This window comes from Aythya marila, assembly GCF_965140915.1.
Source record: "Aythya marila genome assembly, chromosome: 18".
Classification (NCBI taxonomy): domain Eukaryota; kingdom Metazoa; phylum Chordata; class Aves; order Anseriformes; family Anatidae; genus Aythya; species Aythya marila.
The window spans coordinates 8,215,655-8,241,891 of record NC_139059.1 but is presented as its reverse complement, the minus strand read 5'-3'; the positions used below and the strand labels follow the sequence as shown (position 1 = coordinate 8,241,891).

At 53.8% G+C, this 26,237-nt stretch overlaps 1 protein-coding gene across 2 annotated transcripts in view; it reads left to right on the top strand.

Moving 5' to 3' along the window:
* Positions 1 to 26,237, top strand: part of MGAT5B (alpha-1,6-mannosylglycoprotein 6-beta-N-acetylglucosaminyltransferase B) — a gene marked incomplete at its 5' end in the record, with an annotated part of 56,190 nt that overhangs the window by 24,223 nt on the left and 5,730 nt on the right. The window contains 11 exons of one of the 2 annotated variants that reach the window (XM_082774590.1): positions 5,802 to 5,914; positions 6,347 to 6,420; positions 7,531 to 7,701; positions 8,134 to 8,298; positions 8,982 to 9,151; positions 18,721 to 18,852; positions 19,785 to 19,918; positions 20,517 to 20,647; positions 22,298 to 22,453; positions 23,114 to 23,260; positions 24,576 to 24,692. In XM_082774590.1, coding sequence (XP_082630716.1) covers positions 5,802 to 5,914; positions 6,347 to 6,420; positions 7,531 to 7,701; positions 8,134 to 8,298; positions 8,982 to 9,151; positions 18,721 to 18,852; positions 19,785 to 19,918; positions 20,517 to 20,647; positions 22,298 to 22,453; positions 23,114 to 23,260; positions 24,576 to 24,692 — 1,510 coding nt within the window. Of the gene's footprint in view, positions 1 to 5,801; positions 5,915 to 6,346; positions 6,421 to 7,530; positions 7,702 to 8,133; positions 8,299 to 8,981; positions 9,152 to 18,720; positions 18,853 to 19,784; positions 19,919 to 20,516; positions 20,654 to 22,297; positions 22,454 to 23,113; positions 23,261 to 24,575; positions 24,693 to 26,237 lie in introns of both variants that reach the window. The other variant, XM_082774591.1, reaches the window with a different exon arrangement.

Below are 26,237 nucleotides of genomic sequence, written 5' to 3'. Positions count from 1 at the left end.
CAGGAGATGGGGAGCATCCTTCCACAGAGCCCACAGCACAGCCTCAGGTGGGCAAAATGGGTATTTTCGTCTAACTTTGGGGCAGGTTGCTTTTGGATGTCATTCTCAGCAGCTTGCTGAGCATGGCGACATCTCCAGGGCCCCCCAAAGGCCGTTTCTGGCAGCCTGCAGGCATCAGACTGCCCGAGCATGCAGCAAATACCTCTGATTTATGCCCCAATCAAGCGAAGATTAAGGTACATCGAGGTGACTGAGCCTGTAACCCTTGTATCTCTGACCCTTTGTGTTCACAGGAATAAAACTCGCTGACACCTGTGCTTAGGGCTTGGCTCTGTTCTGCTCCACAAGGCGTTAGGGAGAAGAGGGCTTGGGCTTGTGGCTGCAGCCTCGTATCCAGCTCGGGAAGGCTCCCTCAGCAGCTTATAGCATTCGTAAAATATTTTAATTAACAATCTTGATTACACATCGCTGGCAAGTTCTGCTTGTGTGGAAATATGCGCTGGGTGCTCGGTGCAGGGCTGCAATACCACGCTGATTGGGAAGCTGGGCCAGGTTTTCATCAGAGACCTTATTTCCTGGGAAATGTGTTGCCTGCTCCCTGCGAAGGCAGAGGCTCCCCAAGGGGCGCCGCAGCTCGCTCAGGGCCTGAGCCTTTAAATGCATTTTTGTGCAGAACGTCACCTGCGGTAAATGGAAATTAAAATAAATCGAAGCACTTCAGTGAGGAAAATGCCCCGGTATTTACAACGTGATCTGTCATTCGGACAGCCGGGGCCGGTCACCCGCGTGGTTTCCTTCCCACAATTTGCTGAAGTAGCTCGACTGGAGGAGCTCGGCAGCAGCTCTGCTCGTGCAGCATCCAATATTTGCTTCAAATGAGTTTCCCTGGCATGGTCCTGTCCTGAAATAATGTATTCTCTAGGTTATTTGCCCGATATGAATTCACAAAGAGTGCAAACAGAGCCCGAGCGATCTTGGGTCTTTATTCAAGTATTCACGGAGAGGAGATTGAGCTGTTTGTCTCAGCCCTGAGATGTAATGAAAAAGATTGCTGAATACAGAGATACCAGAAATTATATTTGAAGCGTGCACGGTTCTGTGATATATTTTTTTTTAATGCAATTTTTTATTTTTATCCGGTTGACCGGCCGGGGCTGCCTGTGAAGCATAAAACCCTTCTCAGTTGCACAGGGTTTAGTGCACAGCTCCTGGGGATCAGCGGCACCGTACCTGTGCTGGGATGGGATCTGGGGCACCCAGGGGACCACCAGGGGCTGTAATGAGGCTGGGGAGTATGGGGTGCGTGCCCCAGCCCCACATCTTACTGAACTTTGTGCCCTGTCAGCTATGGGATTCCCAGTAATGTGGTGTGCAGCAGGTTTTGGTCACCTTTGCCTGTTTTTTTTCCTATTTTTTTTTTTTTTTTTTTCTCCTTTAACTGTGCTTTTCTGCCAGGTTGATAGAAAGGCTTTGGGCTTTTCCTCTGCTCCCTATGGCTTTGAACCTTTCCAAACTCCCACCGTGGCACCCCACGGGGCTCAGTGTTTCTCACGGCCACCCATGGCTGCGTGCTAAGGCCAAGCAAAGCTTGCGGACGTGCTCCAGTACCAGATTTCTGGTGATAAATCCAGGTTCAGAACTTAAATAAACACAAGATGTGTGGCTGGTCCTCATGAATGGGGCACCTGGCCAACCCCTGCTGCAGCCCCTGTTGTGAGCTGCGGTACAGGGGCAGCAATCCGAAATTTGGGGAGAGCAGCAGCTAGCAGGCAACCTCCCTGCCCTAAGGGTTTTTTTTTTTTCTCTTTGTGTTTTTGAGTGCAAGCCATCCCCTTGTAGAGGACTTGGGGATGCACACAAGGATGTGGATAGAAGGTTTGCCATCAGTGCCCCTTGGGATTTGGGTTCCCTCTCCTGTGGTGCAGCTGGGCAGACACGTTTTGTGCTTGGCTGTCTCTTCTGCCTTGTGTCTTTGGGCAAAAAAAATCTTTAAAGAGGCAAATGACAGCACATCACCGTGAACAAGTTGAAATCCTTTGGTAAACGGCTCTGTACGAACGTTGCGTTTGTTGATGTATCTTCAAAACATCTGCTTTTCCCCATCTGTAGCGGTCCTCCAAAGTCACCGCTTTCAGCAGTTAATAGCAAGAAATATAGGATGAGCAAACAAATATGCTTAGGGTTTGTATTATGAAGACAACGCACAAATAGAAAGAGATTCATCTTTTCATAATGCCACTTTTTATAAAAGGCAATAAAAATACGGTACCTTGTAAAGGGATAAACAAGCTTGAGTCTGAGCCGCTGCTGCAGGGTTGCGAGCAAGAGACAAAGTGAAGGGAACCAAATTAATGTATAAAAAAGTAAAGGAAAATTCAACCTCTGGCTACATTATATGGCAAATGATCTGCCTGTGGGGAAAGATACATCTTAATAGCAGTTTTTGAAATGAGATGAATACTGTATACAGTGCGTTATAAGCCACTGTGTGATCTGAATCGTAATCAACACAGGGAAGTATAAATCTGAAAATAATAAAGATGAAATCAATATTGATGGTTAGAAGTAAAAGTACTGTATTTGCCGTAGTAAATGGTTTTAAGGTCCCAGGGAAAAATTTCTTCTAGAAAACCTGTAGTAATTTACTATAGTTTCAATAGCTGGCATAGCCCCAGTGCATTTCGGTGGCATTTATATCGTCGCTAGAGAAAAATTTAAAAAGCAAGAAGGAAAGAAGGGGCCCGTTGCTGCTCCCTGTGCAGCAGTGTTGCTGGTAAAGAGCTTTTCATCCTGCTGTGCTGGTGGGGGTTGCACCCGCAGCCTGAGACCCCGCAGGGGCCAGGCTTTGTGGGACATGGAGCGTGTCCTGCCCGGTCCCTTCCAGGCACCGTCCTGCTCCGGCCACGTGCCGTGACTCCGCACCCTGCTTCTCGTGCTGGGTCAACATTTTGTGATCTCGCTGCTGTTTTTGGATAACGAGCCACGTTTCCATTCTGCTGAGCTGTCATTTAGCAGAACAAGCCACTTACCTTGTCCTTCCCAGTGTCTCCAGGTGCTAAGAATTAAGGTATCGAATTCTGACGAGCTGCAGGAAACCTCTTTGCCTTAGAGGTTTTGCCTTTGGTGTTTTATTTCCTTGTCCTCTACCCAGGTGACAAATCGCTTTAATGATAGCTGATGTAACTTCTGCTTAACCTCCTTCTCGTCTCATTAGCACGTTAAATGAAATTTGCTGCTCGAGCTGTGCCTTGCTGCCCAGCAGAGGAGGCGGTGTGCTGGGTGCTGCACCCAAAGCCCTTGGAACCCAGTGCCCAAAGCAGGGGGGGAGGTTGGAGGAGGTTGATTTGAAGAGTAAAGGTGCAGGTGGTGCGAGACTGAGCATGGTTCAGGATGTTTTCTGCAGTTACTCCTTCCTTTTAATATATAAAACATGCCAAGGACCACACTGGACATTTCAGCTCCAGAATAGCTGAAGGGAGCGAAATATCCCCTTGGCTTCTTGATCCAGGTCAGTTCGGTTTTCGTCTCCTCTCAGGTAACCCTCCTGTGCCTTGCAGGAAGCCTGGCACGACGCGGCTGTCTTGTTTCGGAGAGCTGCGAGTGCTGCTGACATGCCGTGATCAAACACACATCTTACATCAAAGCCTCAAAGCCTTTGTTTTCGGGGAAGAGCTGCAGCAGGAGCTGGGTGAACTGACAGGCACCGGGCCAGATCTGGTGGCAGTGAGCAGGATTGGTGCTGGCTGTGGGGCTGAGCCATTTATCTGGGGGTGAAGATCCTGATTTTATGTTTGGAAGTGCCAGTGCTTGGTCCTTGCTGATGTCTGGAGGTTCTCAGGGAGGAGATGGAGACCAAGGCTGCCTTCGATCATTGGGATTCTCCTGACTGCTGGGGGCTGGATTAGACTTGGCCAGGTCTTGGGGCAGCTTCTGGCTGCAGGTAGAGGTTGGACCGTGCCCTGATTTAGGTGTTTTGGAGCAGGGCTGCTGTGTCTGTGCCCATCCTTTTGCTTTGCTGTGAGTGCTGGAGAAACCCGAGGAGCATTCCTGCCAAGCCATCGTCCCCCTCCTGTTGTTACAGCAGGAGGCTGGGCTCGTTGGCTGTAAATTCAGTAATTCTGGAGATGTTTGATCCTCACCTGCCCGTCCTGGCTTTTCATTTTTTAGTCCGTGTGTGCTCATCACCTTCATGAACTGACCACGGCTTCCTGGTGGAAAAAAGCTACCAAAAACCAGGGCTTTGAGAGTTTTCAGGGCTGGCTGAGCACTTTTGCCCTCAGACTGGGAGCGTTTTGTCTCCTCAGAGCCACGCTCACAAGCCAAGCTTGTCGTAGGTCATTTCTGTGTCTGTATTTTGCCAGGGTCTCACGAGGAATCTCCCTGTTTCAGCAGTTACAGCAGCTGGCAGGAGACCTGGGCTTTATTCTCTGCAAAAGGTTGGAAGTTACTTGGGGGCAATGGTGTCCTCTGCATTTAATTATTATTTCTTAAAAGCCTAAGATATGTGGCTCCCCGTAGAGGTATGCAGCTTGAGTATCGATGGTCATAAACCATGCCAGAAGGAAAAATGTGGGCTGCTTGCTGCCGGAGAATGGACTTTAAATCAACAGCCGGAGCAGTATCGGTTCATAAAACCAGGATTTTTTTAGCCTTGAGGACAGAGGTGCTTTAAATCCCAGCCTCCAGGTTCAGTGATCCGCTGGAGAACAAGCATAAAACTTCAGGGGGAAGGACCTGGTATCAGTACCTATTTCTGTGTCGGGAGTATTCAAGGTAGTCCTTTTGGGTTTGCTCCCTGCTTAGGACATTTCTTTGTATTATAACGATCTCAGCAGCAGCAGAAAAAGCTCGTGGCCCTGACACTGCAGAAGGGAAAATTATTTTCCATGATAACCGAGCTCATGAGGGCATCGTTTGCGGTAGAAACTGTAAGCGAGGCATCGGAGGTGGAGATCTGCCCCTCACCAAGCGAGGCAGGGCGCCACTGCTAGTGGATTGAATTTTCCTGCCTTTGTGTAAATTATACTAGGTTTTAATTGACATCAGGCATCTTTGCAGTGCTGTCACTTGTGCCGCTTGGTGCGTTGTGTAGAGGGGTTTAATGGTGCTGCTTACCCAGGACGGCATTGATCGGGAGCCTTAGCTCATGTACAAGTACAGCAACTCACGCCGGTGGCATTTGATCTCCAGCTGTACCACGAAGGTCCCCACGTGCTCTGTGGGGGCTGTGACACTGAGCTCAAGGCCAGCTCAGGCTGTGCTGCCGATGGCACTGTCCCCGAAGCTGTCCCCATAGCCGTCCCCCTGTCCCCAAAGCCCTCGTGCGCTGCACCTCACCATGGGGAGTGGAAATCCACCCACCCATTGGTGGTGATTCGGGCCACCCACATGTCCTGCATGCTTTGTGGTGTGGCTCTGTCCTTCACCCTTTGTTGTTTTGTTCATCCTTTGGCTTGATTTTTGGTTCTTTTCTCCCCCCAACCTTCCTGCATGCACTGCGAGACCAACAATCGCAGCAGAGGATTTTCAAACATAGCACGTCTGAAATAAGGAAAACAGATTTCCCCGGCATATTTAATACTTCCCCATGTAAAATGCATGGCTATATCTGTGTTTATGAGCACACTGGAAAAAAAAAATAGCAGAAAACCGATTTATGCTGTTTTAAAGCCTAATCTCTTTGAAGCTACTGAGCTTGGTGCCAAGCCTGCGCAGGATGAGGCGCTCCCGTGTTGCACACAACAGCTCAGCTCTGCCTGGGTTTTGGGGATGTTTTCAGGGTGTCTCTGCTTTATTCCCAGGTTCCAGCCAGCAGCTGGTTTGATGGAGAGGATCCAAGCTATCGCTCAAAACGTCTCGGACATCGCAATAAAAGTAGATCAGATTCTCCGGAACAGCCTCATGAGCGCAAAAAGTAAGTGTCCTGTGCACAGCTGGGCTCCGACACAGTACACAGGTGCAATAGGGAGATCCTGCCCTGGAGAACTTGGTAAAAATGTGGGGTGGATGCTGATCTGAGGCTACATAACCCACTCCAGTCTGCAAAACCAAGGGGAGCACACGAAGCCCTTGGGCAGAGCTCCTGGCACCGCTTGGGGCAGCTCAGTGAGGATGCAGCGCGTGGTCGCAGCATCTTTGATCTGAGCGTGGTTTCCAGGGCTCTCGCCTTGCTGTTACAGCCAGGAAGAGGAGCCTGGGTGGGAACTCCCACTCCCTGGTCTCCGGCAGCCCTAGTTTTCTCCTAAAAACATTGCCTCGTGATGCCCGGGGGCTGCCAGCCCCATCCCATCCCATCCCCTCGCGTGGCTCCAGCCGGCGCTGCCTCACCCAACTCCTCTCTCCACAGTGGGGGACGGCAGGAGGGACCAGTGCGAGGTGCCCAGGGACCCCAAATACCCTGACTGCGCTGGGAAGGTGGAGGTGAGTCGGAGCTGACCCCAACTGGAAACTGCTGGGAAAGGCTTCGAGCAGCGGGGAAGGGCTGGGGACCCGGAGGCTGGCAGGCAGCAGCGGGCTCAGCTCCCTGAGTCTGTCTCTCCCTGCCGGTATTTTCTGTGTTTAATGACAGAAGCACGGCGAGGAGAAAGCACTGTCACATCTTCTTTAAATATCTGGAGCAGTGCCGGTGTCTGGGGAATAACCTCAGCGTGTCGCAGAAGAGCATCTTGTTAAGGTGGCAGGGACCTCGATCGCAAATACCACGTCCTGCCCGCCACGGCGCGCTCCTTACACCTCAGCGCAGCCTGGCATTTGGCCTGGAGCACGATTGCTTTGTCAGAGAGCATATTTACATGAACTAATTAAAAGCATCTCCCTCTCCCCTCCCCTCCCCGGCCTCCTGCTTCCAGCTCAGGATCCTGCAGGGCTGAGTCTCCCTGCAAAGACACTGAAGGGTACATTGAAATGACACCGGGGCGTTGCGTTTTCCACCTCCCCTAGCACAAGGCACCCTTTCCGTCCACGATTGGAGCGAATTCGGGATGTAATTTAATTGTGGAAGGCTGTAATTCGATCTCCTGTCTGGGTGATTGGTGCATTTTACATAGCAGGCGCTGCGACCTGTCTCCCGAGGAGATTTGGTTTTGGAGTTGAATTAGGAAGAGGCTGGCAGGAGCTGGGCGGGGGGGATGATGAATGGGGTCTGCGGTCGCTGGTTGTTCTCCTGCACGTGAAATCCTTCATGGGGATGGCTGCTGGATCTGCCTCCTCACCCCGCCGTGTGCCTGGGGCTGTGAAATCCGCAGCCCTGGCACAGGGGACGGGAAGAAGTCCCCATAGCGCATCGTTTCCTAGGAGGTAATGACTCCGGTCTGGGGGAAGAATTAGAACTGGTGGGGAAAAAAAATACACACACACACACACAAAAAAAATCACAAAAAAAAGGAACACAACCACCCCTCCTTTTCCAGCAGCTCCTCACCATTTGTCCCCCTGCCCTCACCTCCAAACCCCAATGTAGCTCAGGGGGGAGAGGACTGAGGGTCCCTGCGCCAGGGACAAGCCCCCCATATTTCTTTGCCCCCTTTGCAGTGGATGAGGGCCCGGTGGACCTCTGACCCCTGCTATGCATTTTTTGGCGTGGACGGCACCGAGTGCTCATTCCTCATCTACCTCAGCGAAGTCGAGTGGTTCTGCCCTCCCCTGCCCTGGAGGAACCAGACGGCGGCCGCCCCGTCACCCCCGCCACCACCCCGCGCCCAGGTAAGGTTGGGGACATCAGGGGGATGTGACGGGCATGGAGCTGCTGCAATAAATGTCCCTGGGGCCGTCCCCAGCACCAATTCTGATGAGAGGGGGGTGGTTCGGTTGGGAAGGCACCTTGGATGCGTGGCATTCACCGTGGTGCAAGGGGGGCTGGTTGGGGCTGCCCTGGGCGCCCCCATGTCACTGCCATCCCCAGGTGTGGGCAGCCCAAGGGCTCTTTCCCATGTCCCTGACATCAAGAGCCGAGCTGAGAGGCAACAAGAAGAGGAAGCAACCCCTAAAATCCCCCGCTTCTCCCACCTGTCGTCTGCGTCAGGCTTCCCAAGTGAAGCCATCCCTCTCCAACGTTTTTTTTTTTTTTTGGGAAAAAAAAATAAATCAGTACTTTTCTTGCCAGCAGGCACAAAGCATCTCTCCCTTCTCCTGCAGGCAGCTTTCCGGAGCGACCTGGCTCGCCTGCTGGAGCTGGTGGGCACGGGCAAGGAGTCGCTCAGCTTCATGAAGAAAAGGATCCGGCACCTGGCCCAGCAGTGGCTGCGGGCCGCCCGGCGCCTCGAGCAGAAGCTGAAGGGGCGGCAAAGAGACCAGAAACACGTAGGGGCAGCTTGCAGGGGGGGTGTTGGTGTGGGGATGGGGACACGGAGCGTTCAGCTCCAGTGGTTTCAGAAGCTGGGCTGTGTTCCTGTGGGTTTTGGTCCTGCTCCGGCAGCGGGATCGGACTAGATGATCTTTTAGGGTCCCTTCCAATCCCTAATATTCTGTGATTCCCAGCAGGGTGGCCTTGGCCATGGCTCTGTGTGCGCTCAGGACGACACAGGACAAGCGTGACCAAAATCTGGGCAGAATTTTACAGCAGGATACTGCAATTTGGGGAGGGGGTGGCACAGCTCCTAGGGGTGCTGGAGGCTGTTGGCCCTCCTGTTGGCATTTTCCCTCTGCCCTCCCCTTGGAGGCCCTTTCTGCAGAGAGATTCTTGCCCCATCCATGAACAGCCCCTGATGGGCATGGGGGAAAAGGACCAGGTCTAAAGACAGAGAGAGCCCAGCTGCTGGGAGCCTTTGAATATTGGGTCCTTGCTAATTGGGCATAGATTGTTTGTCTTCACACCCGAGTGATTTCCCTGAGTAATTACAGCCTGCAGGAGGAGGCGGAGGGGGGCACAATCATCAGTCATTTTTGGCCAAAGCCTTTAAAAACCAAACTGCCTGATGGTGACAACATCATTCCCCCCACCCCAGCTGCCCGTTCGGCACTGACCCCTCTCCTCCCGTCCCCAGATCCTGGTTCACATCGGCTTCCTGACGGAGGAGTCGGGGGACGTTTTCAGCCCGCGGGTGCTGAAGGGGGGCCCGCTGGGCGAGATGGTGCAGTGGGCGGACATCCTGGCTGCCCTCTTCCTCCTGGGACACAGCCTGAGGGTGACGGTGTCGCTGAAGGAGCTGCAGAGGTGGGTGCCACGGGCGCACGATGCCCTCGGGGCGTGCACTTGTCTGAAATCATGAGATCTGCAAAGCTCAGGGCTGGCTTTTCCCTTGCCCATGGTTGGTGCAGGCTCTGGGTTGGTGCAGCCCAGCACTGCCACGGCTGGGCTTGATCCCATCCCCTCCGCATCCCAAGGAGGTGGGAGAGATCGGTACAAATTTAAGGCTTTGCGTGGGGCTGATTGCGTGGTCCTGGGGCTGGATCTGAGCAACGTTAGTCCCTTGCTGTCAGCTCACAGCATCTCCCGTGTCCATTCTGGCCCCCGTTCCCCAGCAATGCTCTCTGGGGGCCGTGTGGCTGCAGGATGTCCCACGGGTCGGGGGCTCTTCCCTCCACACCACAGCGGGTACGTGGCTGTGCCGGTGGTGTCTGAGCGGCAGCCGTGCTCCCTTCCTTCCTTCCTTCCTTCCCTCCCTCCCTTCCTGCTCGGCTGTGAGGCAGCTGAGTAAGGCTGCCAAAAATAACCCGTGTCCCTTGTGAGGACCAAGGAGCCCTCCTTTGGAGGTCCTGGGGTTGGTCTGGGGACCCACGGGGGAATTTTGGGGTGCTTTCTGCGGTGTGCCATGGGGTGAGGCAGGGTGGGAGCGTGCAAACAGCTGCACCCTGCCACCCTCAGCACCCAGTCTCCAAGAGAGACCAATATTAAGTGGAAAAAGAAAAAAGGAGGAGGTGGTCATACAGGAGATGCCCGAGCGGGCGTGGGGCTCTGCTGCTGAGCTTGTTATCACCGGGCTTCTCGCAAGGTTTCCTGGGCTCCTGCCAGAGATGTCAAGTTGGAGGGCAAGTGCCAATGAAAATGCAAACGAGGGCAGGATGTAAATGGAGAAAAGCCTGAAGTCTCCTCGTGGACCAGGGAGATTTGGGGCAATGCTTAAGCTAGCATCTGCCGCATAATGAGCTGTGCTGGGAAGGGAGTGCAAAAAATAAATAACAATCCTGGGGAAAAAAAAAAAAAAAAAGGAAAGAAAAGAAAAGAAAAACCCAACCCAGTCCCTGCAGCATTCAGAATTAATGAACAGAATTAGCTCCCGAGTAATTAACTCCAAAAAAAAAATAATCCTGGTCCTGCTGCAAGATGCAGCAGCTTCTCAAGGAGGCACGGGCATGCATCGCGGCCATCCCTGTGCTGCGCTGCGTGCTGAGCTAAATGGACGTGCTGAATTGGATCCGTGTGCTCCAGGACGGAGGAAGTTAATGGCTGGGAGGCTTTTGTTGTTGCTGCCTCGTTCTTGCCTGTGTTTTTTGATGGAGGGCCTCACGGTGGTTGTTTAATGAGGGGAAGGAGCTGGCTGAGGCTTCCCGGGGGTTGTGCAGGGTTTGTTTCCCCCTGTGAGCCACCCTGGGGAGAGGCCCTGGAAGGTTTCAGCTTTCTGAGAAGCGTAGGAGTTCTGGCACCGCTTGGCCATGATGAAATCTGCTCTGGCTGTGTGGCTTTGGACCTATTCCCCGAGATGCCTGGACACACGGATCCTCCACAGCTGGGGCGAGCGGGGCAGGAGCTGGGGCTGGAGCTGGGTCCTGCTTTGCAGACCCATCCCGGTGCTGGATGGGACCCGACTCGGTACCTGCTGACCCTTTGGAAAGCTCCCTGCCACCGTGCCATGGAGGAGGGCTGAGATAAGCCCCCGTGCTGCCGGGAGCAAGCGGGAGGCTTAACTGAAGGTGTGTGATTAATAACAAGCTGTGCTGGCCGTTAATCTTGCGTGCTTAGCCAAGGTCCCGAGGGGGCTTTGCTGGTGGCTGCGGGCACGGGATGCTGTGCAGAAAGCTGGGGATGTGCGAGGAGGGGGCTGCAGTGCTGGGACGGACCCAGAACCCCCCCTCTTCTCCCTCCTTACACGATGTTCAAGGGAAAACTGGCTACAGCCCACATCAGGAATGCGTTGTGATGCTTCTGTCCCTGCTCAGCTCCTCAGTTGGGTCTGCTGAGGGTGGGCAGCAAAGATAAACCCACCCAAGTGCTCCGATTCCCCCTCCTGCTGACCCCGTGCAGCCCCCTGGGGCGGCTCAGGGAGCTCACACATGGCTGCGGGTGCCTCGGGTGAAGCCCCTCCAGCAGCACCACCTTGCAGGTTTTTTGGGGTTCCCCTGGCTCACATCTCATCGTTGCCATCACCAGCTCAGCCCGCAGCCAGGATCCAGCTTTGGGCTGGGTCTGGGGATATTTCGCTCCAGAAATGTGAAATGTTGATTTCGCTTTTTGTTTATTTCTCTCTGGCACCCCCCTGCTCCCTTCACAGCTCGGAGCTGTAGCTGCTCCTGCCCAGCACGGCTTCGCGGAGCAAAGCCTGGTGCCCATACATTATTCAGCATGGAATAACCTCTCTCCTGGTCTGTTTTTGCTCCTTCACGTTTCTGAGCTGGTTTTTATACCTGTATTGATCATTGGCAAGGGATGGCTAAAAGGTTTGTGTGCGCACTCTTCAGCCAGCAGTTACCTGCCAGCTGCTTGTTACTGGTGTGTTTATTGATTGCAATGCAGCAATGCCTGGAGGCAGTGGTCAGGATTGGGTCTAAAGTATGGGGATTGGGTAAACAGGATGAAGAGAAAGTCCCTGGCCCCCAAAGGTGGCACCTGGCGGGCTGGGCGTGCAAAGGGATCTGGAGCATGGCATCTGCACGGTGCTCCAAGGAGGAGAGCAGCAGCGGCTAAACTGCAAACGGTGAAGTGCCCAGGTGCTGAGCTGGCCTTTCCCAGGTGCTTTGGGGATGAAAGCGAACCCGGAACGAAGGATTTGCTGAGCCCAGCCCTGTTTTTTCCATGGCCTGGTTCCAAACCAGGCTCCAGGAATCGATCAGGTTGCTCACCTTCACAGGGGAGGCAGGAGGCCGTGTCCCCACCTCGCTGCCGCGTGTCCTTCACCACGTCCCTGAACTTCTCTGTCCCCATCACACCCAGTGTCTGTCTGTCTGTCCTGCCTGGGCTGCAGACGCTTCTGGCTCGGGCAGATCTTGTAGCTTAGTGCCAGCACTTCCCTGTGAGCTGCAGGGGCTGCCAAATTACCGCACCACACCAAATCCAGCCTCATTTTTGCCCACTCTGGAGCTTTGAGACCTGCTAATCACGCTCCTGTGTCCTGCCAGAGCTTAATTTTTCTCCTGCTGTTGAACCAAAGGCAGGCGTTTGTCCTCTCCTGCATTTCTTGGTTCATTTATTAGCTGCCTTCTGATGCATCTTGCCAGGCTGGAGGTGAAACACGGCAGCAGAGCATCACTGGGCACGTGTTGGCTGTGCTGCAATGTGCTGGGAGGGGACCAGGTGGGTTACGAGGTGTGCTGGGTGTGCAGGGGCAGGAGAGGGAGACAGCAGTGTTTTGAGACCTGAATAAAATAGACACTCTCAAATCTGAATATAAGCACTCGGTTCTTGCTTGAAGCCCCCCCGTGCTGCTTTGGTAGCCCAGATGCGCTTGCAGGGAGACAAGAACCAGGCTCGCTGTGCGAGGCAGGGGAGGGGAGGGTTGTCTGCAGGACCTGAGCTGGGTTCCTAATGAGGCAGCTCGAAGGAGATGCTGGAAAATTACAAGGAGAGCCTTTGGAGCAGTGGCTGTGCCATCACAAACCCACGATCGTCACTGGGTGCACGCAGCTGAGCATCCCCCCCAGCACCTTGGGGACGTGGCAGGATGGGCACCGGGCTCCTGCCCTGTCCTCGGGTGCTGGTGGGCACGGTCACACCAACACCTCTGGCTGCTTTCAGGGGGGGCTGCTGGGGAAGGGGTTTCGGGAGCTGGGGGCAGTTCTGCACGCTGCTGAAGTGATGGGCAGTATTGATCCTGGCAGCGCTGAAAGGTGCTTTTGAAATCGCCCCCTTGAAAGTAACAGCTCATAAGGCAGGACAGAAAGTCGAAGAAAACAGGATTTGATGCCTCGCGGGGTCAGGGCTTTACAAAGTGTTCTCGGAGCTTAATTGCTCCGGTGTCAAGTCCTGGACTCACAGCACAGGCCCTGGCAGGGCACTTAATTTTAGGCATGTGCTTGTTCCCCTGCTGGCAGCCCTCTCCCTGGTGAGCAGCAGCGGCTGTGAGCCACGGGGTGCAGGCGAGGAGCATCCCAACAAGTGGGGCACAGCCACGGCACGGGGCTCTGCTCAGCCCTTGCCTGCATCCCAGCGCTTGCAGCCAGCACAGCCACCGCTCTCATCTCGCTGCCTGGCATCTACTTAATTAGAGCCGCTATTTTCCCGTGCTTTCCACGGTCACTGAGGTGTATTCAGGCTGCAAGAAGGGCCATTCGAATGGAAACGCGATGGCCAGATGAAGGCATTTCTAATTATTTTCTGGCAGATAAAAGCCATCTCTCCGCCTCGCATCTGTTCGCACGAAAACCAACGCGGTGCCCGGCCTCCAGGCTTCACCTTCCCTCTCCAGCTGGCAAACGCAGCCCTGGCATCGTGCAGGGACAAGCAGATGTCCAGCAGTGGCCAGACACGCGTGGTGCTGATGGCATGGCAAGGTCGTGGGACCGATCAGCTCCTTTGGGCATGAAATGCGTTTTGTGTAGTGTCCGCTCTTCCCATTCCTGGAGACCGTGTGTTTCTATAAGCGGGTTTCGTGTCCGTGCTGGGGCATCGGGCTGGATGCTGCACTCCAGGGGGGAGGCTGGGTGTATTTTTCATTTTTTTTTTCCATCTGTAATTTAATCAGGGCATGTTTCCAGCAGGTACGTCCTAGGTGATGCAGCACCCAGGGGCCTGGGACATCAGTGGGTAGGAACCGGCTTTGCTCTAGTGGTGCCTGTGATGATTTGGCTGAAAATACCCTTTATTTTGGGCTGCTGCAGATGTCACCGGGGCAGCAGGAGGCAGCCCAGCAAGGCGAGGTGCGCACAGGCACTGCTGGCACGAGAGCGCCCTGGCTGCTCCCTGGGTTAGCCCAAACATTTCTTTCCCTTTCCTGGGAAATTTATTGGCTATTTGCTGTATTTCTGACCAGGAAGAGTTCTCTGCCAGCACATCTCCAAACACAGGTAATTTTCCGCAGTTCATTTAAGTTGGCACTGAACCCTGTGGGAGCCGTTCAGAGCAAGCAGGGCTGAAATCAGCAGCTTTGCGCCCTCTGCGCTTTGCTGGGGTTCAGCTCTGCCCAGCTCGGGCACCACTTCTGGCTTCTCCTGGCTAATTCCAGCCAAGAAATACCACGAGTGCTTCTCCCCTTAACTCAGCATCTCCCTGCTCGGAGCTTTGCTGGCGGCTCCCACGTGGGGAGCAGGGATGGAGCCGCCTCGGCATGATGGGGAGGGATCTCTGCCACTTTGGAGGGCTCCATCCCGTAGGAGATGGAAGGTGCATAAATTAGCGCGAATTACCGAGCTGTTAAATTGCCCTCCTTCGTGAAATATGTTTATTTTGTAGCCAAATGAGGACTCGCTAAGCTGGCTTCTTCGCCTTTGCAGAAACTTCTGCTTTAATCACATAGAGGTTATTGTAACCTTGGTAATCACGGCAAAATTTAGAAAGGTGAGAGGAGCTCTGCCTCCTGCCACGATGGGAAAGTGGGGTGCTGTTGAACCTCAGAAGAAAACAGCATTGCTGGCACCCTCCCCCAGCTGGGCTACAGCACACAACCACAGGCCAGGAAAGGAGTCCGGATGCCTGTGGCACATGGCAGGTGTAAGAAATGTGCAGGTGGCTTAACAAAGAGTCCTGTAATTGCTGGAAACCCCTTGCTTCTGAGGTCATCTGCTCCCTTCTGGCAGGAGGAAGAGCGGGGAGCAGAGGCCACACAGCAGGGCGTGCATCTCACAGCCTCTGCTTTGCTCTTTAAATCACTGGTGACGGGGCTGTCCCAGGGGCCAGCACATTGCTCGGGCTGTCTCCAGCACCCTTTGTCCCTTGGGTAATTCCCTGTGCCTCTGCAAACAGGGAGCAGAAAGGGCACGAGCCCTCCTGCAGTCCCCCTGCTGCAGCCCAGCTGGCTGATGCCAGCAGATGCGGGCAGAGAGGGTGCAGTGGGATGTAACGTGGGATATTGGCTCGGGCTGTCAGCAGGTTCCCACGAGAGCTATTTGCTGCTGGGCTTCTCAGCCCCAGGAGCGATGACTCGGAGGGAAAGGTTGGGTTAATTTGAAAATAGGTCAACGGGATGTAAAGATAAGCCTGCAGTCATCTGAATTCAGAGAGCCTGCCCCGCGCTCGGGAAGGGAACGCGTCCCCTGGTTGATTGAAGTACCTACAAGGGGAAAATAGCAGGACAAGAAGCTGCTGTAGATTTATTCTGGAGTGGGCACAGCTGGTGGAGGCAGCTGGCGGAGGGGGAAGCTCGGTGCTTGTGTCTGCCAGCGTCGGAGGCGATGTGAGCCCTCGTGGGAAGCGAGGGCTGAGGAAGCTGGCCGTGGGGATGCGCTGGGTGTCTCGGAGGGGAGGTTTCTGCAGGAGCAGGACCGGGATCGAGGGTTTCTCGAAAACAAATCTCCTGGCTGAGCTCGCTTAGAAAAAAAGGCGTTTGTGCTCGTCAGTTTTATTTGCGTAATTTCAAGCGCCATTAATGGTACACGGCACGAGGAAAAATCACGGAAATTTCACTCCAGCCATGAGTGAAATTGGGTTTAGTAGAAAATTAGTTGACTTAACTGGCAAATGATGAAAGCTTGAATAAAAAATGTTTAAATAAGGAGGAAAGGGGGAAAAAAGTCCCGCCACCTAGGAGGTGCGGCCTGCATTTGCGTGATTGGATTATTAAAATCAGCAGTTCAGAATTGGTTAGGAAGGATAAGAAAGTGAGAGAGAGATGCTCTGCTTCAAGCCACTGGCCCTGCCTTCAGATTCCTTCCTGACTCGGAGCATGGGTGGATGTGGAGAAGTCCCAGACATCTGGGGAGAGGTGGCAGGGCTGGGCTGGCCCCGTGGCACGTACCCAGGGGGAAGGTTGCAGAGGCTTCGGCATGAGCTGCGCTGCCTGCTGCCTCCTGCAGCTCCTTGTCAAGCCTGGTCAGGGCTTTGTTCAAATCCTGGATGATTCTGAAACAAGGGTGGTGCCTGTGTGACACGTCCGAGCTCGTGGCATCTTGCTTGGATGCATCTCATGAGCAGCCTCATTACAGAATGTATGGCACGTGTGTGCTGGAAAAGAAGTGGAAAAAGTGAAAAGATCTGGTTTGGTTAAATGCAAGGTTTGCTTGGCTCCATGGCTGTGCACTTTGGTGCAAGCCAGCACTGCTGCCAGGCTCTGGGCAGGGGTGCCTGCAGCCAAAACTCAGGGCTGGGTTGAAGAGCAGAGGTGCAGAGGGCTCGGGGAAAGGCACGGCATGGTTTCCATAACTCCTGAATACACATCGCTTGATGCCTGAGGTGGAAGTGGCACGTAGGCAAGCAAACGTGGCATTTACTATTGCATCTCTATAAAATCCTGGGGATTTTTAGTGGCTTTAAAATTCCCTTTCTCCCTAGTGCAGAGACAGCCAGGCTGTGCCCTGTTGCTCCAGCTGGGTGCAGCCTGTCCCCAGCCCGAACCCATCTCTGGGACCGCATCCTGCCCGCCCTGGGGGGCACCGGGGCAGCATCTCCCATCAGGAGGAAACATCTCCACCCCCATGAGGCCGGGTCACCTTGCTGCCCTATTTATCTCATTGAGGTGGCTCGTGGAGGTGAGAGCCTTTCTATTCCTGCCATCTTTCCAATCTGCTGCGTCGTGTAAAATCACCCATAAAAGTGATAAAAGTGCAGCTTGTTTCCCCTGCGGCTGACCCGGCCGCTCTGCCCGGAGCTGCTGCTGATATTCCTTGTGACAGGAGCAGCGAAGCAGCTGCAGACGCAGCTCTTTGCCTTGAATTGAAAATCTGTGCTTTCCCTGGCTTGGGCGAGCGGTGTGATTCTGTGGTTACTCGCTTTGTGGAGTCGCAGGAGTGCTCAAGGGTTTGGGATGGCTCTTGTAGGGATGCAGAGGGGATGCTCAGTTTTGGAAGAAGAAATGTAGAGAAATTGAGAGAACCCATGAGAGAGGTGATATAAGAGTGAAGGCTTCAAAGTCTGGACATCTAAAAACCATCTGGGTCTTTTATTCCTAAGAAAAGGGAAAATACACATAGGGATGGATGGGATAAATTCCCATTAGGAGTTAGCAAGGAGCCCAGAAGAAAACAAAGCCAGGCATCTCAGCAGTCAGGATTTCCAATGGTGCTGGGCTCAGCTTTGCAAAATACAAAAAATATTTCCCCCTGATAGAAGAACTGAGGCAGAACGGGGGCTGCAGTGTGGTGGGAGTGGGGCAGGACCCAGCTGGGTCAAATGGCCTCAGCATTTATTTTTATTTTTATTATTTTTTATTATTATTTTCTTGTGGATGTTTTCATTTCACAGTAATGGAGGAGCCAGTGTTTAGGAGGAAAAAGGCACAGGAACATTGCCACTGAGGGGCGGATCGCCTGTATTTCTGAGCACACTGGCACTCTGAAATCACACGTACGTGTTGCAAGGGTTTTTGAGAAACCTGCTGAAGTTGGAAGGTGTCACTTTTTTTTCTTTCTGAGGAGGAAACGTGGTCCAGACAAGCAGATGGGCTGTCAGGCTGACATCAGTGGTACACTTAATGGAACAGCTTTGGGGAGAGGGATTCATCAGTTCACAGAGGTAATTGAAAATGGAAGGAGACATGCTGCAGGTTTACCAGCCATGTATCACGCCAGATTAATCACGTTGCACGTTGGCGGCAAGGTAACTGATGATCTTGATAAAGAGATTGCAGTCGATCTAGTTTATCTGGGTTTTCAGAACGCACCTTATCTGCTGCAGGAGGGAAGAGGGGGCTGAAAAGGGTTATTTTAAGGAACTGGCTGAAAATCCCTGGAAATGGCACCGAATGAGACCCCCGGTCCGACTGCCCTGGCTTTGTGAGCTGTTCCACAAATGGGACAAAAACTCAGAAATAGTAATAAATGTACCCAAAATTCAGGGGCAGGCAGAGGGGAATGTGAGGGTCCTGTGGGATGTGATCAGTACCTGTAAGGGCTGGAGAGGAACAGGGTGTGTGTGGTCTGCACGGGGTGGATTTGGGACTGGTGACCAAGCTGGAGAACTCGGGGGCACGCAGGACACGAGGACACGGTTGTGTTAAGTCTGTTGGTGCTGACGTGATTGCCAACAAAGCAAAGCAAACTGGTGTTTTCAACTTGAGGCCAGTCCTGTAGGGCCAGGGGAGCACGTGTGTCAGACGAGATGCTGGTGAGCTCTTGCTTCTTGCTCTGCAAAAGCTTCATCATCCATGTGTGCGCAGCAGGAACTTGGCTGGAGCGGGTGTGAAGATGGGGAGGGACCAGAACTCCCCCAAACCTCAATTTTTTGGCCCAGGAAATGAAGGCTGAGCAGAGAAATGCTATTTTCCTGCCTTTCCAAGTGCTGAGAGAGGAGCTCCAGCCTCACCTCACCTTGCACAGGGAGCTCTGCCTGGGGACAGATATGGGGACAAGGCTGTCCCCAAGTCCCCAGGGCACGAGGACAACGTGGAGAGCATGGAGCTGGCCAATGACCCTTCCTAAAGCCCTGTGAGGGGTGTGCACATGTGTTGTTTGGAGCTGATGGGCCCTCCTGGTTCTCTCCAGCAATTTAGGGGTGCCTCCAGGACGGGGAAACTGTCCCTTGACCAACCCTTTGCCTTTTGACCTGATCTACACCGACTACCACGGTCTCCAACAGATGAAGCAGCACATGGGGCTCTCCTTTAAGAAATACAGGTAAGCAAACCCCTTCTTTCTCCAACCCTCCTTAACGAGCAAGCAAAGGGAGGTGCTGGTGACCTCGAACAACAACAGGCAACAAGAGACGCTGCAAAACTCATCATCACCCAGCTGCTGTGCCTCAGGGGCTGAGCTGTGGGGTCTCCATCAAAGCTTCTGCCCCCAGCCCAGCTCTGCCCCTGGGGCATCCTCCCCTCCCCAGGAGCCCCTGGCCTCATCCAGGCAGTCTCTCCCTTTTTTATGGCAGCTCGGATTTTTGCCTGGCTTTACCAGCTGCCTCCATGCTGCAGCCCCTGCTGCAGTGACACAAGGGGGTCTGCTCGCTCCAGAGCCTCACGTGTTTGAAACAAAACCTCGTTAGAAGAGTCTGAACTGGGAGGAAAACCCCCAACCTTATGGATGTCTGCGGCACATGTGTGCCTCCAAGCTGCAAGCCTGCGGGCATGGGTTGCTGTGCCACAAAGGGAGCAGGAGCCCTTTGTGTCTGCGAGAAGCAGAGCCCTGGCCCTGGCTCCTTCAGCACCAAGACAAATGTCATCATCCCCTGGTATATCACCAGGCAGGAAAATATGCGATTTAATTTAGTGCTGATAGTCCTGCTATTTATTATGTTTTCTCCCATCTCTTCCACTATCCTGCACAATTTTATTAGAGAGAAAAATGACAAGCAATGTTATTGCTTTTATTATAAATGCATTTGCTCTCACATTCAGCTTGTTTTTCTCTTCCCCGGCTTGATGTTTCTCTTTCTCTCCTCGGTCTTGTGTTGGTAATGCCTGCCTCAGCATTCCTGGGATATTGGGAAAAGCATTAGCAAGTCTCCAGGACGTGCATCATTCTGGAAAACAACGGGGAGAGAAAGCCCTGGGGTGGGAAATCGCTCCTTAGGCAGGCTTGGGGACGTGACCATGTCCTTTCTCCTCTCCCAGGTGCCGTGTCCGAGTCATCGATACCTTTGGGACGGAGCCTGCCTACAACCACGAGGAGTACGCCACGCTGCGTGGCTTCCGCACCAACTGGGGCTACTGGAACCTGCACCCCTCCCAGTTCATGACCATGTTCCGTAAGCTGGGGACGGGGACCCACGGGGGCAATTTTGGGGGCTTGTAGGTGCCGCAGAAGCAGCTCTGGCTGCCTTTAGAAGGAGCTACATGGGTGGTGCTGTCCTCCCTGGCTGTGATCCCGCTCCCCGAGGCATCCAGGTGGGCGCTGAGGCACCACAGCCCCTGGTGCCTCTCCTGCTGTGGGAGTGTGAGATGCAGGAGAGGTGGCTCCAGCACGCTGCCAGCTCCCATGGCACAGTCTGGTTTGCAGAGTGCAATTTTTCCTCAGCTGGGATTTTTGAGGCAGGAGGAAGCCCAGGGCTTGGATTTACCTGATAAGCCATGCCGTGGAAGGGAGCTGCACTTGAGCCAAGCCCGGTGACCCGTTGGGTGCTCAGTGACTCAAACATTACTTCTTCCTGTCTGGAAACCCATTTATTATCCTTAAAAATGCCTTTTGTTTTAAAGAGCCCCTCGAGCAGGTGCAAAACCTTTATTTTTTGAGGTGCTCTCCTGGGATTTCACGTTATTTTTCCTCCAAGCTCCACCAAGGCACTGGAGCCGGCCTCGTCTCAGCCCCACAAGGTCCGAGCCGTGTCCCTCTTTTGGTGTCTGCAGCTCACACCCCCGACAACTCCTTCATGGGCTTCGTGTCGGAGGAGCTCAACAAGACGGAGAGGCAGCTCATCAAGTCCAACAAAGTGGGCAGCATGGCGGTGGTGTACGGGAAGGAGGCCAGCATCTGGAAGGTGCGTGTCCTTGGGCACCAGGGCCACCACTTTCCATGCATCCATTAAAAAAAATAAAACATCCTTCTCCCTTTCATAGGAGGTACCGGGCTCTTGGTACTGGCTCTGCCTCCCCTTCTCTCTCTTCCAGAGTTGTTTTTCCTCCCAGGGCTTGAAAACAAGGAGCTAACTCTTGATTTCGTGTTTGTTTTCTTTTTTCCTTCCCACTTTGCGCACCACTGGGGATGTTCCAGCTGCAGGTAGGGTGCTGCACCCCGCTGCTGTCCCGTGTTAGCCCTGTGCACTGTCTGGGGGGGGGGAAAGCATCATGTTTGCCTCTTGTTTGCCCCCAAGTGGATGGGGGGCTGCATCTGCCCCCATGCCCAGCTTTCCACATTGGCAGCCCTGGAAATCCTGGGGCAAAGCCCTGGAAATCCATGGTGAGCCCAGATCCAACCTCCCCATGTCACCTTCTCCTGCCCATGGGTTCGTGGCTTTGCCATTGTGCCCCCTGCCCATCCCTTGTGCCTCTGCCCTGGGCGTGTTACAGGGAGAGGTGAAGATGTTTTGTCATCTCATGTGACCCCCCTGAACCTCTTCTTATCCAGAAGCTTCATTTGAGCTTTGTTAGGTTCATCTGGGAGGGGATTCAAGACGGTGAAAATCACCATTTGCCTGTCTTTAGTGCTACAAACGTTTTCTCCCTTTAGCTAGAATCCACAAATAATATCCAACACCCCCAACAGCATGTCGGGGTTAGATTATGCTCAGCAGAGCTGGGTCTGGTTCTCCCCACCAGTGATGCTCAGCGGTGTTTTACCTCCATCTCCTCAGGCCCTCTGTGGCCAAGATTGCACCCCGCAGCCTTGTCTCACCAGGAACTGCTGCTTGGCTTCTTTCCTCTGTATGCAGCTCTGGTTTTTAGCCTTAGAGAAGTCCAGGGCTACGTGGCTGAGTGCAGAAATGCTGTGTTCAGAGAGGCTTTAAGGCAACGTGTGGAGTTTTCTCAAATTCCTCCTTTATACCTCCTGATTCCCTCCCAGCCTGCTCCTTAGGGGCCTATCGCAGCCCTGGAATAAGCTGAAAGCACAGCATCCAAAGTATGGTCCCTCTGTGCTTTTCTGAGCAAAAAGAAAAAAAAAATAAAAAAAAATCTGCAGCAGAAAAATTGTTAAAATGGAAGGCTGCTTCGGAGAGCAAAAGCTAGAAAGCCTCTAAAAGAAGAAAAATGATGACCCTCTTGATTTTCCAGGTAGTAAAACAAGCTGAGGGATTAAACCCAAGTGAGAACATCCTGGGGACTTGTTATGTGGAATGAGAGGCCATTAACAAGCCCTGGCTTTGCAAACCTCCCCCTGCCTCCACTCATCTGTAATTCAGCAGCTCTGGCACCAAAGCTGCCCGCGGACGCTGCGGGAAAAGCCGGGCTTGGGGTGCTGGTGTTCGTGGCATGTTTTGGGGTGCTGGATTTTGGGGACCCCCTCCTCTAAATATATGTCTTGAGGGATCCGTGGGGGAGGAGAGGGTACAAGTTTTGCCCTTCCTAAAAGGGTTGGTGGTGGGTTTGGTGGTTTTTGGCTGTTCCAAGCGAGCGGTTTCAGAACTAAATCTCACCCACCCCAGGAGTTTGGGGCGGTCAGCCCCCCAAATTCTTGTGTCACTCCTCCGCAGGGCAAGGAGAGGTTCCTGGCCATCCTCAACAAGTACATGGAGATCCACGGCACGGTGTACTACGAGACGCAGAGGCCGCCGGAGGTGCCGGCCTTCGTGAAGAACCACGGGCTGCTGCCACAGCACGAATTCCAGCAGCTGCTGCGGAAGGCAAAGGTGGGCGACCCTCGAGCTCTCTGCCACGGCCCTTCGTTAAGCAGGCCTTGAGAAACGAGCTCTAATTAAAGGCGAGGGCGGTGGGGGGAGAGCCCCGTGCCTGCTCGCCTCCTAGGTTCGCTGTCAGCAGGGCTAATTACCCGGGAGCGGAGCAGAGCACCGCATTTCAACTCGAGACGTGTGTCTGACGAGTTTCTCCTCCTCACAGACGGAGTGCAAAGTTTCTTGATTAATTAATTTCATGCTCAGGCTTTTTTAGTTCTTTTTCTTCTTCCCCTTGCCTCGATAAAACGAAATGGGACAAACCTCAGAGCGAGGTGCAGGGTGCTGGCACAGTGCCCCCCGTTCCCCAAGCAGAGCATCATTTCTCTGTGCAGGACCACGGTGGTTGCAGCCACTGTGGGTGATCTCTGCAAGTCCCCCTGCTACAAACACCCCATTATCTTGTACCAATGGGCTGTGAGCCACAGAGCATCCATCTGACCACGGGGGCAGTTTTTAACACCTTTAAGCTATGGGGTGTTGAACCGCGTAGAGCTGCCATAGCGGCTCGGTAGCAGCACAAGATGCTGGTGGGTTATTCAGGAGCCTTTCCACAGGGCTGGCATGCCAGAGACCAAGGCAGCATTAACTCACATCACCTGGGTTTGTTCCTTGCAGCTCTTTATTGGCTTTGGGTTCCCCTACGAGGGCCCTGCCCCGCTGGAGGCGATCGCCAACGGCTGCGTGTTCCTGCAGGCGCGCTTCAACCCCCCGCACAGCTCCCTCAACCACGAGTTCTTCCGCGGGAAGCCAACGTCGAGAGAGGCAAGTGTGTGTGTGTGGGGAAAAAAGGTGTTAAACTGGGTTTTTTTGGAGGGGTTTTCTCCAAACCCTCAGGTGCAGAAGTATCCAGAGTGTTTGGATGGAAGGGGCCCTGCTGGGTGTTGCAAAGGAGACCGTGGTGTGGGAGATGCTTGCAGACCCCAAAAACGCGTGCTAATTCCCTTCTGATCGGGGCAGATCCACACACACCTCTCCTGGACAGGGTCTGGTGCTCCCCTGCAGCCTGAGCCCAGCAACTCCCCCCTCGTTCTGCAAAACAAAAAGGATGCTGGGACCTCAGCACGGCTGCAGGGGGACAAAATCCCTCCCAGGCTTGCCTGTCGCTGGGAATTCAATCTGAGCGAAGCAGGAACTCTTTAAAAGTTAAAGGGTTGAGAAAATTGCCTCTTTCATTATTAATGAAGTGGATAATGCAGCGCTCGCTTCCCGCGCTCAGCCTGGCAGTGGCTGTCATGTGCCTGGTGGCTGGGCCACTCTGTCCCCAATCGTGCCTGTCCCCACCGGCTGCCTGGGGCTGTGAAATGCCCCAGGGTGGTCATAAAGGGAAGGGGAAGGAGGTTTGGCAACCTGCTGAGGAAAAAAAGGGAAGGGAGAGCAAGCTGGGGAAGAAACTGAGGAGTGTGTGTGGCTCTCCTCTTCCTGGCAGGTTTTCCTGCTCTGCAGTGCTCCCCAAAACAGCTCAGCATCCTCTCTCTTCCTGTCCCATGGGGAGATTTCGGGCTCTGGCTGCCCTACAGCAATGTGGGGCTGGAAAGGCAGTGTCAGATGTTTAAATAAAAGAGGCAAGTTCCCCCAAAATTGCCTGGTGAGAGGTGGGTGGCGGTGGGGTACCAATGAGTGGCTTCCTGCAGCATCTGCCAGCACCACTTTCTCCTGGTGACAACTTCTCTGCCCCTTCGGTGGGGATAGATTTTGTCTCCGACCTGTTTCTTGATCTGGCAATGAGAGATGTCTGTTTTGCACCCTGGCTCCCTTGAATGATTCAGGTCAAGGTTAGGTTTTACCCGAGTTTATGGGGATGGGGACATTCGGAGCAGCTGGGGCACTTTTGGCACCGATGGGAACGAGACATCCCAACCCAGCAGGAATTTTAGGGCATCAGCCTAACGCTGGGGAGCAGCTGGGCTTGGAGGAGCTGCTCTCTTCCCAGCACATCTCCATGTGCAGTGGTTTAAAACCAAACACGGCTGAGCCGGTGGCAGTCTGCTCCTCTCTGCCGGCGTGGCTGCGGGTGCCAGACAGCAGCGCTGCTTCTGGCAGGGACTGCAAAAAAACAGCTCCCGTTGCTGCCTTGTAGGTGTCCTCCCAGCACCCATATGCCGAGGACTTCATTGGGAAGCCCCACGTGTGGACTGTCGACTACAATAACTCCGAGGAGTTCGAAGCTGCTATCAAAGCAATCATGAGGACCCAGGTGAGGCTCGGAGAAAGGGCTGGGGGGTGGTCACTGATGGTTTGCAGGACTTAGAGCAGCGGTGGTACTGGTGGCTGGCTCTCCCTTTTGAGCACGAGGTGCTTTTCCCTCCTGGCTTCCCCTCTGGGATTATTTGCACGTGCAAGGCAGCAGCCCTGACCTCCTGCAGCCTGCAGGGCAGCTCACGGTGCTGCTTGTGTTGGTGTGGGTCAGATGGAACAAGGCGGTGCTGGGGTGAGGGAGATGAGGTTTGGGACCAGGGGGTGGCTGGAGATGCGTGGCAGTGGTGGCACCTGGCACTGAACCACACTGCTGCAAATATTTACCTCCCGTGCAGGGGTTGGAGCCTCTCCGAGTTTGTAAAGTCAGTTTTCCTGGAGGGGGAAGTGCTGGTCTCTGATCTCTCACGATTTACTTTGGTTACAATGAACTGTCCCCTTGTGATAGCGATGTGTTGCTGAGATGGGGCTGGGCTTTGGGGCTCACGGGCTGGGATTTTGGAGGGTGCTGGGGTGATGCTGACCAGGGGGTGACCGCAGGCTTTGCTGGTCCCCTGCTTGTTGGCAAGGTCACCAGCAGAAACGTGCGTCTTTGCTCCTCCTGGCTTAACACAAAGCAGACACAGACATACTTATAGAAATCCAATAAACCCAGCCTCTTGGTCTTACTGGGGCTGAAAACACAGGAAAGGTCCCTGTCATTGCTGCCTGTCCCTGCACGAGAGGCACCAGTGCCTGTGACAGCCTGGGGACCTCGGCCAGCCAACGCAGTCACTGCCCAGCTCTGTCACCGGTGACTGTTGTGGCTCTTCATCTCCCTCACTTTCCCTAAGAGTTTGCAAAGAACGAACAAAACTGACTTAGGAAAACATTCTGTCCTTTTGCGCACGCGTTGTGGGATCTCGATTAAAATGAAATTAAAAACGATTCCATCCCTGCTGCTGTGCCGCCGGGCCAGCTGTCGGCGTGCGCCAGCGGCAGCGAGCGACCCGGCACCATCTGCTCGGGGAGATGCTGCAGGGTGTGCAGGAGAAGGGGAGAGGTGTTGGAGAGAGAAAATAGAGGTGTCTGGGGCTGCCCTGCCATCAGGGGCATAAAAAGGGGAGAATTAGAATTAAGTGTGGGGGAAGTGCTGGCTTTTGGGGTGATCCGGTCCCTGGGCAGCTGTGTCATGCTGAAATGTGGACTGAATATGGACTGGGTAATTTAGGAGTTTAATGGTAAGCCCAGGGTTTAAAATGAAATAAAAAGGGAGGATTTTGGGAAGTTCTGCCTCAGGCTGATGAGTTCCCATCACCAGTTTTCTCCCTGTTCCCACCGTCAGCTGTTCATGCAAATGCAGTTGCGGTGCAGTCACAACACATCCTTCCTTCCTCCCTTAATTAACATTTCTTACATTGCAGAACAGCTGGCGGGAGGCAGGGGAGCACCAAAAACATGGGACCTGAATGGGTAGCGTGGGGGTGCCAGGTCCGTGGTGTGGGAACCTGGGGCTGGGCACTGTATGGTTTTTTTTTGTGCCTTCCCCATTACAGTGCGACACCCA